This window comes from Anopheles gambiae, chromosome 2 (assembly GCF_943734735.2).
Source record: "Anopheles gambiae chromosome 2, idAnoGambNW_F1_1, whole genome shotgun sequence".
In the NCBI taxonomy this organism is placed as follows: domain Eukaryota; kingdom Metazoa; phylum Arthropoda; class Insecta; order Diptera; family Culicidae; genus Anopheles; species Anopheles gambiae.
The window spans coordinates 115872213-115885351 of record NC_064601.1 but is presented as its reverse complement, the minus strand read 5'-3'; the positions used below and the strand labels follow the sequence as shown (position 1 = coordinate 115885351).

General features: G+C 51.6%; 4 protein-coding genes across 4 annotated transcripts; 3 read left to right on the top strand and 1 right to left on the bottom strand.

The window, feature by feature from the left end:
* Positions 1-26: 26 nt before the first annotated feature.
* Positions 27-2562, bottom strand: LOC1269711 (peroxisomal membrane protein PMP34). Its single transcript, XM_308358.5, has 3 exons — positions 1976-2562; positions 1836-1896; positions 27-1542 (listed from the first exon to the last, which is right to left on the bottom strand). Exons 1-3 carry the CDS (start codon positions 2042-2044, stop codon positions 698-700), a joined length of 975 nt encoding a protein of 324 aa, XP_308358.4. The 5' UTR covers positions 2045-2562; the 3' UTR covers positions 27-697.
* A 217-nt stretch (positions 2563-2779) lies between these two features.
* On the top strand, positions 2780-4097 carry LOC4576463 (small ribosomal subunit protein mS22). Its single transcript, XM_001237069.3, has 2 exons — positions 2780-2918; positions 2995-4097. The coding sequence occupies exons 1-2, from the start codon at positions 2780-2782 to the stop codon at positions 3981-3983; spliced, it is 1128 nt and encodes a 375-aa protein (XP_001237070.3). The 3' UTR covers positions 3984-4097.
* A 463-nt stretch (positions 4098-4560) lies between these two features.
* LOC4576462 (zinc finger protein 845) lies at positions 4561-7770 on the top strand. The gene is made up of 2 exons (XM_061645590.1): positions 4561-6785; positions 6856-7770. The coding sequence occupies exons 1-2, from the start codon at positions 4948-4950 to the stop codon at positions 7331-7333; spliced, it is 2316 nt and encodes a 771-aa protein (XP_061501574.1). The 5' UTR covers positions 4561-4947; the 3' UTR covers positions 7334-7770.
* Positions 7771-8559: 789 nt separating this feature from the next.
* On the top strand, positions 8560-11547 carry LOC1269714 (TATA box-binding protein-like 2). The gene is made up of 3 exons (XM_308361.5): positions 8560-10020; positions 10099-10351; positions 10545-11547. Exons 1-3 carry the CDS (start codon positions 9064-9066, stop codon positions 10994-10996), a joined length of 1662 nt encoding a protein of 553 aa, XP_308361.5. The 5' UTR covers positions 8560-9063; the 3' UTR covers positions 10997-11547.
* The last annotated feature ends 1592 nt before the right edge of the window (positions 11548-13139 follow it).

Here is a 13139-nt window from a genome sequence, read left to right as displayed (position 1 = left end):
ACTCTCAGCGAAAGAACAATGGAGTATAATATTTTAATTCATTTTTATTTTCCATTCTTTTCACCTCTTTCCACTTGCACCTCTGGCACCTGGTGGCGGTGCCTTATTCGCTAAGCACACGTAAATTTAAACGTAGTCAAAATGGAAAACTAATTTTACCACCTCCTTTTAGCCACCTGTTTTTTCCCCCAATATCCCCATTATCCCATTTGGAAATCAATTAAAGCTGATGGACCCGAAAACAATGACCCCAAAATGATGATGGACTAAAACAAACCAAAAGTTCGCGACACAATTGTTAGTACAATTAACTATATGTTGGTTTTAAATAATAATAATAATAATAATAATAGTCATGCGTGAGGGGAATGTCGGTAAGGGTCGATTACTATTACCATCATCATCATCATCATCATCATCACAGTAGTAGTCAAACATAGTAAACGGACCGATGGTAGAAGCATACAATTAAACCGTTAAATAAAACTTTGTTCGTCCAAGACTAGACTAGGTGCGGCACGGATAAACCGATGGTTTTCGGTTCATTCCCTGCCAAGCATGCCACCAATAGCCACCCGAAAATAAAGGGATGCAGATAGAGAAAGAGAGAGAGAGACAGACAGAGAGTCACAAAGAGCGACTGTTTGGTAGAGCCGTTTTGGAAAATTTTGGTTCTCAAACCCCCCTCCCCCACCTCTCAGTGTCGTACCGCAGTGACGCCACCCTTCGTCAGCAGCAGGGACGTGACAAACCGGGCAATCTTTTCGTATGCCATAAACATAAGGGCCGCCGTAAGCACGGTTTGCAGCAGCTTCGCTTCCAGCCCACGGAACAGTCCAGCAACGCCCTGGCGCTTCAGGATGATCAGCAGCATCTGCACGGTATCGACGTTGGGCGGTAGGTTCAGGCTGCGGTCCGTGTTCCCGTGGCGCAGTTTCGTTTGTACCAGCTGCAGCGGGTAGGTCAGCACGGTGGCGATCATCTTTGCGACCGCGCCTATGCTGAAGAACGTGATGGCGGAGGGTGATGATTTGGCGTTTCCAGCTGCGGTCAGGCGACGCTTGAGCGACTCGTACACCATGAACTGGATGGCGGGATTGATGACGAGCATGAGGGAGGGCACTGCGCCAGCCCACAGCCCCCGTACGCCCTCCGTCCGAGCGATGTACTGTAGACCGTCGAGCAACCCGTCGTACTGTACGTCGCTGCCGGGGGCGACTGGACCGTTTGCCCGTTTGCCGTGCTGCTGGCCGAGTCCTTTCATCTTTAGTCGTGTGTTAACTACCCAGCATGGTGTTGTGGTTAGTACGTTCACTACGCCCGCCAGTGATCCGAGCAGCAGATCGCCGAGGGCGGATTGACCGCCGCCTCCCCGCAGTGCCTTCAGACTGTGGAAGGTGTAGAAGTAGACAAAGTTGGAGATGCAGAGGCTCTCGAGGACGGGGACCAGGCCGCGGTACAGCGTTTCAAAGCCCTCCTCGTCGATCAGGCTGCGGAGGACGCGCCACGTGCTGAGCGCTTTGCGCCGTTCGGGTTCTTCCACTGGAAAGATGTGAAAAATTGAAACAAATGGTTAAATTGGTAAAAGCAACGGAAGAGATTGGATAGCAACAGCGCGAATGGGATTTAGCGTCTGGCTTATCACCATCACACAGGTTAGCTAATTGGGTATCAAATTCGATAAGAAGTCCACACGGGAAACCTCCCTGCTACATGACCTTTGCCTCTCTGCTTGCTCTAGCAAAGCGGAGGTGACTGGACGAGAAGCGGTCCAGCAGCAGTCGTATTTACGTAATTGCAACTAACGGAAGGCCTACTTAGATCTATTTACTTACACTGCAGACGACTACGTACGGTGTCCAGTGGATAGAAGGCTGACATCGCAATCACGCTACCCTGGAAGGAGAGAAAACTCGTTCAGCGGGACAGGTTCATTTGGGGTGGTTGGACACAAGCTTGCGATGTGCTCATTTACCGCCGATCCGGATACCGCGTGTACCCACGATTGGTAGCTAAACACTTGCTTCAACTTGGACTGAGACATGTTTTTTGGGGGGGGAACGTGCGTTTCTGGTAGAATGAGCAATGCGGTACACTCGGTATCTTTGCGACCACAGCACACTATGATTCTTGTTTTGGGGTCAAGCTAAGTTCCCTGCTTAGATCTGTCCTACCATACCGACCCGTCTACGATGCGCACAGATACACACACTCAAACGCACGCACACACACCTTGTATGGGCTTGTGTCTGCTGACCTTCCGCGGGCGAAGTAATTGACGCAAAAATATGTGTGTTCACCTCTTGAGCGTTTTCTGCACTCGAATCGTCCGATGAAGCGCGGATTAGCACCAGCGAGAATCGGGCAACTATCGGGGCAGTGCTGCTGCCTACTGGAGGGGGGATTCGAAACGCGGTGAAGGAACGGTTTTTTTCTTCTCCGCGCTCATCAACTGTCAACGCGTTCTGCTGTCAGCCTGGTAGACCGTCCCACAGTGTAGCGTAATTTAATTTTTGTTCTTTACAATTTTATCCGGAATGTAGATTTTTCTTGATAAATTAATTTTGCGTATTATTTATAGGCAAAATAATCAACCAATTCATTATAAAAATTGTACACCGAAATAACAAACCAATTTGGCTTCGTGTGGTCAGCAGCTCACCCATTGTTTGACGTTTCGTTCGGTGATGTTTTTCTTCGCAGTGTAAATTTGCCGACTCCAAACAAACGTGCTACAAATTATACAATACTTTCCACAGAGTCTGCTCCAACTAAAAGGATGTGGAAGCTGTTTAAAGATCTCCGCCTGATCGGTGGTTTGGCAAGGCGAAGTAGTACAGTTTCTCACACCAATCCGACCCTGTGTCGCTCGCTAAGCTCCACACCCCAGTCCAACAGTGAACCTTTCCTTAGCTACGGTGAGTGTTGGTCCCGGCCGTCGTGTGTGTGCTTTGCCACGAAATCTATCCAACCCATTCCTCGCTACCTTTGCAGAGAAAGATCCGGCACCTGCATTTCTGCGCGACGATGTGCAGCAGCTGCTCAAGTCCATTACGCGGCTGGAACTGGACAAGGTGTTCCGGAAGCGCTCGGTCAAAGATAACACGGTCGAGTATCGGTTCATGACCGACGAGCAGCTGCGACGCGAGCTGCTGCATTCGATCGAGCAGGCCCAACAGATGCTGCAGATGCCACCGGTCGTGCAGGAACAGCAGGACAGCTGCCGTGTCATATCGAAGGACGGCGCGCTCAAATCACTTTCCTCCTCGAAGTTCGTCTTTACCGACATCACGTACGGGTTGAAGAACAGTCAGCGCTCGATCGTGGTGCGCCATCCGGACGGCACGCTGCAGGAAGCGCCGTACGAGATGCGCAAGCGTCTGAACCAGATCTACTTCCCGCTTACCGGCCGATCCATCCACCAGCCACCGATGTTCGAGGACGAGCATCTGCAGCGTCTGCTCGAGGAGGGCAAGTACGAGTTCGTGCTGGATCGGGCCTGCGTACAGTTCGAGCCGTACGAGAAGGACTACCACCACATCACGGCCAAAGTGTACCAGCACATCAACGAAAGCCGATCGTTCGACGCACTGCGGTCGACGCGCCACTTTGGCCCATTTGTGTTCTTCCTTGCCTGGCACAGGCTGATCGACGATCTGCTGCTGGACATGATCAAACAGGACTATCTGCGCAATGGAATTGAGCTGATCGTGCTGTACTCCACGCTGCACGGTATGCCGATCGATGAGGGCGTGAAGCAGATTGCACTCCAAACGCAAATGCCCAGCTTGTTTGATGCGGCCGAAAAGTCGGTTGACGAGTTGAAACAGGACGAACAGTACCTGTCGATCATAGAGCAGTTTGTGAACGGGCAGGCCACGAAGAAGGTTCAGCTGAACCTGGCCGTACAGGCGTACCGTGAGATGGCAGCGGAGAAGCTTCGGCTAGCGCAGGGCATCAGGAGGATGCACGGGGAAAGCTGAATGGGTGGCGAGGGGAAGGAGGGGAGGCGGTCAGTAACGGGACGTCGATGTTAAATGTGTAGTGTTTAGGTTGAGAACGAGAAAATAAAATGAAAATACATAACGTTCCGCGAAGTGCGACTTCCTGTACCGAACGGTGGTATTGCTGCAGGAGAAACGAAAGAATGAAAATTAGCGGCTGTGAATGCATCGAAAATCGATAGAAAATAGAAATGCAAATATTTTGTTGAAAATAATCCCTCAATTGAGCGTGAAGCTTCACCAACGGTTGAATTATTCCGTCTCAATTTGCAGAGGCACACCGACCGAAGGCAAAAGCCCTGGCAGCTGACATTCTAGCCAAGGTCGCTAGAACCAACGTCCTTCGCCGATCGATAAAGCTTGGCAATTTTTCGGAAAAATGTAAACAAAGGCCCTTCCGTGGAACAAACCTTGTAGGAATCGTGTATAAAATAGCATCGGATCAGCGTTGCCACCGCCCTAAATGAAAAATCTGTAGTTTTAAGGGGCTTACAGCTGTGAGTCGGTAGGAATACAGAGAAATCGGTATTTCTGGTCACTCTGCCTACCTGGCTGTTTATATTTTACACAACTTGGCAAAACGTCAAGACGCTCCCGTACTACTACTACCACCAACACCTTTGGTTTCCTTTTTGTGCAGCAGCAGAAACAGCGAAAAGTGTCGGGAAATTGGCAGCAAAAGTGTGCGGGCGAATCGACGGCGACCATTTTGCAGCTACTTGGATGCGAAGCAGGGCCTGGAAAAGTGTCCAAAAGTGCGAAGAATGTAAACGTCAGCGGGCGCTCGCGATGAAAAACTGTGTGCGTGCGTGAGTGCGAGTGTGCGTACATGTGTGCCTGTGTGCGTGTGTGTGTGTGTGAGTGGAAAAGCTTTTACGCCCACCCCGTGTTTCGCCCGTCGTCCCGCGGAACCGTTCCGTAGCGGAGCAGCACCCGGAGAGCGATGGATGCAGCGGCGGCTGTAGCACCACCATCAGCAGCAGCAGCAGCAGCACCGCCACCACCACCACCACCGCTGCCGCTAGCCTCGGCTGCAGCAGCAGCACCACCACCACCGAACAGTGTTTACGATGTCATCAATCAAAAGGAATGCGGACTGTGTCTCACGCTCCGGGCGGAGCAGATCTGCTTCGACATGTTCATGCCGCGGGAGGACGACCCGAAGGAGATGCCATATCTGGTGTGGAAGCACGTCGGGCTACAGTTTCCGCAGGAGGCAGGCAAACACTACGTCTGCCGGGACTGCGGGTACGCGGTGTACGAGTTTAACCGATTCTACTTGATGGTGCAGAACGTCCACCAAGAACGGCAGGCCGCAGCAGCGGCTGCAGTACTGCAACCGAAGCAAGAGCCGCCTATGCAGGAGCAGGTACAATACAATGCTGAGCAGGCGGCGGCGGCGTTGGAAGGCGTCAATCAGAACGGTCATCATGGAGGCGAGCAAAAGTTTGACCCGTCGCCGCTGGTGGACGGGCCCGTGCCGTTGCTGTCCGATGTTCCGGATTATGGGATGAAGCACGAAGTGAACGGAATGCTACCATCCGGCGGATCCGGGGTAACGGCTGTCGGGGGCAACGGTACAGGGGCAGAGTGTCCGTCGGTGTACACCTCGCAGCACAACGATACGGAACCGGAAAGCAGCCGAATCCGGCCGGTCACGGGCAACACACCGAGCAGCCGGAAGCGCCGCAACCAAGAGATGGACGATGAGATTATCGACTTTTACAAGCTGGTCTGTGACGTGTGCGAGGAACGCATCGAGTACGGCACGATGAAGGAGCTGAACCAGCACATGAAGCTGATGCACGGGGAGGAGACGGGCCGGGTCAGCTGTCCGCAGTGTGGCAAGATGTTCCGCACGCGGGGGAAGCTGCTGGAGCACAAGAGCGTGCACCAGCGACAGGACGCCACGTCCGAGGACGACGCGGAGAAGCTGCAGTCCGAGCAGATGGACAAGGAGATACTGGAGTTTTACAAGCGCATCAGCTGCGATGTGTGCGACGCGGCGGCCAGTGCTGCTGCCGGGGCCGGTCCACAGGCCTGCGCGATGCTGTACGCGACGGTGAAGGAGCTAAACCACCACATGCGGCTGGTGCACGGGCAGCAGGCCGGTACGGTAAAGTGTCCACTGTGTGAGAAGAAGATCCGTACGCGCCCGAAGCTGCTCGAGCACAAGCGCATGCACCAGCCAAACGCGCTGCTGGAGGAAGATTCCGGCAAGTCGGGCAACCCGGGCGGCGAGCCGGGGCCCGAGCTGACCGAGGAGCAGAAGCAGACGCTAGATAGAGAAATATTCGATTTCTACAAACCCATCATATGTGAGATTTGCGATCCGGAAAAGGTCGCTGTGGCTGTCGCGGTGGCCGGCCCCGGCGGTGACCCGGGCGGTGTTGCCGCGGGAGCGGGCCATCCGGAAGCGGCAGCAGCAGCAACGACCCAGGAGGAGGAGTACCGGTCGCTGAAGCAGCTGAACCAGCACATGCGGACGGTGCACGGGCTCGAGTCGGGCACGGTCAAGTGTCAGCTGTGCGCGAAAAAGTTTCGCTCGCGCGTCAAGCTGGTCGAGCATAAGGATATGCACGAGAATCCGGAGCGGTTCCGGTGCGGCGTGTGCCAGGAGGTGCACCAGAACCTGGAGGAGCACATGCAGAACAAGCACCAGGAGTGGGAGTTTGCCTGCGAGGAGTGCGGCAAGCGGTTTCCTTTCAAGAACAGACTCACTGCCCACATGGCCAAGGTGCACATGAAGAAGGACATTATCTGTGAGGAATGTAACAAACCGTAAGTAGCAAAGGGTAATAATTCCTCCCCGCTTTGTTTCTAATCGCTTTTGCTTTCGTTCCGTTTGCAGATTTACAAAGTTCAGCATCGAGAAACACAAGAAAACGGTCCACGGCCACGGTGGAACGTTCATCTGTGAAAACTGCCCGAAAACGTTCAAGACGCGCGTCTCGCTCGAACGACACATGGAGGGGCATAACAACGGGGAGCAGCAGCAGCCGCCGCAGCAGCAGCAACCGCAACCGCTCCCACTGCCGCTACCGCAGCAACAACCGAGCTCTGCCGCGACCGTCAGCTGCTCCCTGTGCAACTCCGTCCTGAAGGACGAGTACAACCTGAAGGCCCACATGAAGCGCATCCACGCGGAGCAGACGCCGGCGACGTGCAACACGTGCGGCAAGACGTTCAAATCGAAGCACAGTCTCAACACGCACACCGCGAACGTGTGCACGACACGGCTCTTTGGCTGCACGACCTGCGGCAAGCAGTTTAAGAAGCGGACAAAGTTGAAACAACACATGACGATTCACCCACGCGGCGCCGACTAAGCGGCAGAGGCAGCGGCAGAGGAGACGACGATGAGATGATGCACGCGCGCGCTCCGAACGCGATCGAATTAACATAATAATATTATTATGTAGCATATAGTATGTACGTTTAGGGATTGAAAACACTACAGCAACATTATTATACGCATGTGAAGGACGGAGAGGATTCAAGTGTGAGCTGAGGGGAGCGGGGAGGATGCGAGGATGCCGAAGACCTATATATTGTGAAAAGGCTAAAGGCAAATCCAACGTAACAATGCACTATTGAGGCGTGTTTGTAAAGCACGGGCTATGTAGGAACAGTGCGTGCGGTACGGAATTCGCTCCCGCCCGGCACTACGATAAGAGGAAAAGTGAATTATGCTGATAACGATGGGGGCTCCTAAAGTGGGAAAAAAAGAACATAAAATAAAATATTTTTTGTTTTAGCGGCTTAACTATTTAGCAGAGCGCGTGCATTAGTGGCTAGTGCGTTGGGTGCAAGTAGTGAGAACAGAGAGGGAGAGAGAGCGAGAGGGTTGGATGACAAAACCGGGGAGAGGAGTAGGGTAGTTGTAATGCGTAAAAAACCCTTCAGGATACAAATTCTTAACTGTAGCAAGGATACGGCTTTATTTTTGCATTACTTGAGCCATTTTGAGCGAATTCGATTATGAGTGGAATATTTTTTTCTTTCTCCATGATGCATCGATATGCATATACAAAGGATTAGATCATGCTAGAAGGACACCCGTAAAAGAAAGGGACACGGGACAAAAAAGGACATGGCGATACGTCGATCATCGCACACTCCGACAGCTGTGTCGGAAATATTAGCAAAAGTCGACAAAAGATGGATAGTGGGAGCGTCTTAGGGCAATTGCGCTTTATGATATTGTAACAAATTAGGACAAATCTGTTTGTATCAAGCATTTACGTGATTGTGTGTGGTAAGCTTATTTATTAACATATTTTTGCTGTGTACGTGGAAGTTAAACATAAAAAAGTTATAACAAATTCACATCTTTTAGTCAAGCTTACTGCTGTGTTCAGCCTATTCAATCAAGAAATGTGATAAATTTCTTAAAAGATAATGGAACTGAAAAAAAAAACTCACCGAAAACCGGGTAAAAATAATTTAATTTTCGTAAATCGATGAATGGTTTCAAGTGGTGGAATGTTCCATCCAAAATCCACCAGATGATCGGACCGACAAAGTGTCCGTGAGATGTGGGGGTGCTCACTGTGCACAGACCTGTCACAGCCTACTGACAGTCGCCTCCTGTCCAATGGCGAACGACAGAAAAAGAAGGAAAAAACTATTGTCTCGATCATAAACAACAAATCGACAACAACGTTCGACGCCTCGCTCCGAAAAGATTCGCGAAAAACGGTATTTAAAGTGCGATTTCCTAGCGTAGCGGTGGCGCAAGACCTGCAGCAGCGAGCGCACTATCGCACACGGCCAGTGGGCGGACAGGAAGCGTGCGATATTTGCCGCATGGGAGCAGTTTTCGCCGACCCCGTCGCCAGACTCGATGTGAACTTGATAAAAATAGAGTGCAATTCATTGACCACACCGAACGCAGCCGTGCGCGCAGAATGAGCTTATGAGGAGTTAGTTAGCCGTGCCTCGGAATGCAGCGTGTGCCTTAACTGTGAGTCGTGTGCAGATAGAACACCACACCAAACAATCACATCCACACACACACACATACACACAAACACACACAAACCAGTCCGTATCGCGAATGGTGGGTACCAGCTCCTTCATCAGCAACGCCATTAGCACCTCCAGTGCGCCCAATGGTATCAGTGGCACTAGTAGCAGCAGTAGCACCAACAGCAACACCGCCGGTTCTGGCACGGTTCTTCGCAACAGAATTAGTGTTGGTGGCAAAGCCACGGTACTCGGTGTGAATTCGGCCACCGGACATAATGAGGTGGTGAGCGTTGCGAACGGGCTCCATCTACGGCAACATCCGCAACAGCAGCAGCAGCAGCAGTCGAGCACTTCCGGTGTTGTTAGGCTTGCGAAGGGCAGCACTAGCACCGTGATATCGCTTCCGAGCGACCACCAGTATCACCAGTCCATCGCAGGCGGAATGATTAATCACAGTTCCTTGATGTTCGCGACAACAACGACCACCAACCACCAACAGCAGCTGTCGGTTTTATCGAACGCATCACCAGTAGGCGACGGAGCAATCGGCGAAAAGAAGGCAGGCGCTAAGATCGGTGACAGTACCAGCTTGACAACCACCACCACAGGCAACAGCAGCAGCATCATCCTGGCCAGTAATACCACCACCATCATCACCTCCAGCAGCAGTAGCACCACCACCACCAGCAGCAGCAGTAGCAGCGGTACCACAACCAACAACAGCACCACGATCACGACGAACACTCCCACCGAATCGGATCCGACGGGCGCTGATACCGAGCTGTCGCTGGAAACCAAAGAAACGAGCCCGGACAATGAACCGCAGGAGGAGCAGCCGGAGATTGACATCGTGATCAACAACGTGGTCTGCTCGTTCAGCGTACGCTGTCATCTGAATCTGCACGACATCGCCCGTCATGGGCACAATGTCGAGTTCCGGAGGGAGCACGGGATGGTAACGATGAAGCTGCGCCGCCCCTACACGACTGCTTCGATTTGGTCGTCCGGAAAAATCACTTGCACCGGTGCTACGTCAGAGCATCAGGTTGGTAGCATCCCCAAACACTTTCCTTCCTTCATTGCCTCTGCCTAACGCGGGTTTTCGTCTACTTTTGTTTCGCAGGCAAAAATAGCGGCACGACGCTACTCACGTTGCCTTCAGAAGTTAGGATTTAATGTTAGATTTAGGAACTTTCGTATCGTGAATGTACTCGGCACCTGCAGCATGCCGTTCGGCATCATGATTGTCAACTTCTCGGAGAAGTACAAAAAGGATGCCAGCTACGAGCCGGAGCTGCACCCGGGCGTCACCTACAAGCTGTACTCGCCGAAAGCGACCCTGAAAATATTCTCAACCGGAAGCATTACCGTCACCGGTAGGTGTATTGCGAGTGGGCTGGGTTCCGGGTGGGGAATGGGACATCGGTTTAGGGGAGTAATTAAGCGTTCGTGAATCCTCTTGCATTGAACGTGCAACATTGCAGCCGTATAGAGTGGTTATTGAAATCCCTTTTTGTTTACGCTCTCTCTCTTCTCGCTTTAAAATCCTGGACTCCGGCCGGACGCCAGCGGCTAGTGTGGCCTTTGTGCAAGCGGCAATTGAGCAAATATTCCCGCTCGTGTACGAGTTTCGCAAGAAGCGGACGCCGATCGAGAAGCAGGCGATGGCGAAGCAGCAGCCACCGCCGGACTTTGACCCGCACGATGTCGACCATCTGATCGAGGAGGACCGCGAGGGCGCGCTGGCGGAAGCGGAGGAGGGCCTCACGTACTGGAACGGCACGGCCGACGAACCGACGATGCAGCAGCCCGAGGAGGAGCAGCCGGACGATGAGCTCGAGACGTTCGGCGACGATGAAGACGTCCGCACGCGTAACAACACCAAAGCAATACACAAAATCAATAGTATTAGGCAGAACGGTAAGAGGCGCCGAATGCGCCAGCTGCGCCCATCGGGCCGGGCTGTAAACGACGGGGACAGCATGTCCGACGACGATCTGTGCGTCAGTGATTACGAATAGAGGAAGCGTGACCACTCACTCGCGTGTCGTGTCAGACACACAAACAGTCCCAAAGCAGCCTTTTGGTGGTGCACATACTATTGCATCCTTATCGGAGGTTTTGTCGTCGTCGTCGTCGTCGTCATCGTCCGGGCCCCGGTGGTGGTGGTGGCAGGACAAAAAGCGCGCGCGCGTAAAACTATAGACAATTGGTGGACAAAAACGGAAGGATCAATGAGTCGTTACTAAGCATCCAGAGAGAGCCTCATCAATCAAGAGCGTAGAGCGGAGAGAGACAACACGGACAGAAGTGACTGCCCCGGAAGCATAGGAAACGTAAGAAAACAGACGGATAATAATGCCACACACACATACACATACACAAACACCCGTTACTGTCCTCCAGGAGGACATCCGATCAAAAAAGGGCAGAACAGAAGCACAGGAGAGGAAGGGAGAGCAGCAAGATCAACAAGTAAACAATTATTTAATTAGGTCGTCAAGTATGGAACTCTGGCACTGTTTCTCATCATTATTATATACATCTGCTGGTTCGCTAGAGAGAGATAGAGGCTGGTATTATTGAATCCGTTCGTAGCGGGAACGTACGGCGCTCACATGAAATTCTAGGGATGGCAACACATTTCTTGAGCCCGGTCCTAGAACGCCGTGGTGAATAACTGTAGCAACCATCTAGTACGTTAGGAAAATGAGTGTCGGGACGTACGCCGCCGCTACGAACGGATTCAATAATACCAGCCAGAGAGAAGGATAGAGAGAGAGTGACCAGCTTCTTATTTTACCATGGCATACTACACACCCTCACACACACACCCATTGGAAGATTTACTGTCCTTTCCAGTGGATAAAACGGTTGAAGCTTTCTGGCGGGAGCTTCGCCCTACCCCGGTAGGAAATCCTTTTCCCCCCCCAAACAAACAAACACGCCGAGCAATTAGATTGTGTATAAACTGTGACACACCGCCGTTCGTTCGATGTCGATTTAAATGTAATCTGATCGTGTGTGTCTGATTCTAAAGGACCCTAACGCGCGTCCCTTCTATGACTTGAAAATTGTGCGTTGCCAAGGCAAACATCAATGTACCAAGGCAAACATCTTTGATGATAGCTTAAGAGGGAGGGAGAAAGAAAACACATATGAATGGGGAGCAAAGAGGGGAGATAGAGCGATTGTGCGATTTAGCTGCGAAGTGGGCGGAAAGATTCGTCCGGCAAAACAAAGAAGGAGAAAAGCAGCGCCACACATCCTTGACTCGAATTATGACAATGTGATGAAAATAAACACGAAAACAATCCGCCAACGTTTAACCAAGTACGGTGCATCGGTTGTCTAAAGGAAAGCGAAAAAAACAGATCAAGAGAAGGAAGAGAGGAAGAGAGAGAGAGAGAGAGAGAGAGAGAGAGAGAGAGAGAGAGAGAGAGAGAGAGAGAGAGAGAGAGAGAAAGAGATAAAGCAGAATGCGCAACGCATTGATCCGGCGCCAATGGATTGCATCGGAAAGGCTTGGCGATTTCCTTTTTGGTGAATAAAATAATTCCTTGTATTTTTAAAAACAAAATCCGAACCAACTACAACACACAGTTGCCCCTCCATTTCTGTTCCCAAAGCCAAACAGTTTTCATACTTGTCGACGACCTGGTTCTGTTGCAGAACACTAGTAGCATAAGTAAAGAAATTGGCTGCGATGTGTTTAAATGCTGTACTGCGGTTCGCAATTTTGTTTTCAAAAACCTAAGCATTGATTTAATTGTAAAACACATATGAGCGTGTGTAATAAATAATAACTGCCATTACACTGTCCGATGGTTATGCATAGGCGGCACGAGGCATGAGAGCGTGGTGTGGTGTTTCCAAAAAAGAAAATCCCTTTCACAACAGAAGATGATGATGACTCAAAACAAAGAAACGGCATTCATCTGCACGCATAGCGGCTGGACCGATGAGAATCCAGATTCTATTTTCGGCATGCACAGAGGAGAAGGTACTGAGTTTTGAAATTGCAGTTTTTCCCTGCCGGACGCCCACGTGTTGCGTCACGGCGCGATGGCGCGTTGGCGTTTACGCGGATCGGGCGGCCGTCGATCGGTGTGCGATGGTGATCGGGTGACCTTTTTCCCCATTGCAATGCGAGTTTCGGTGAAA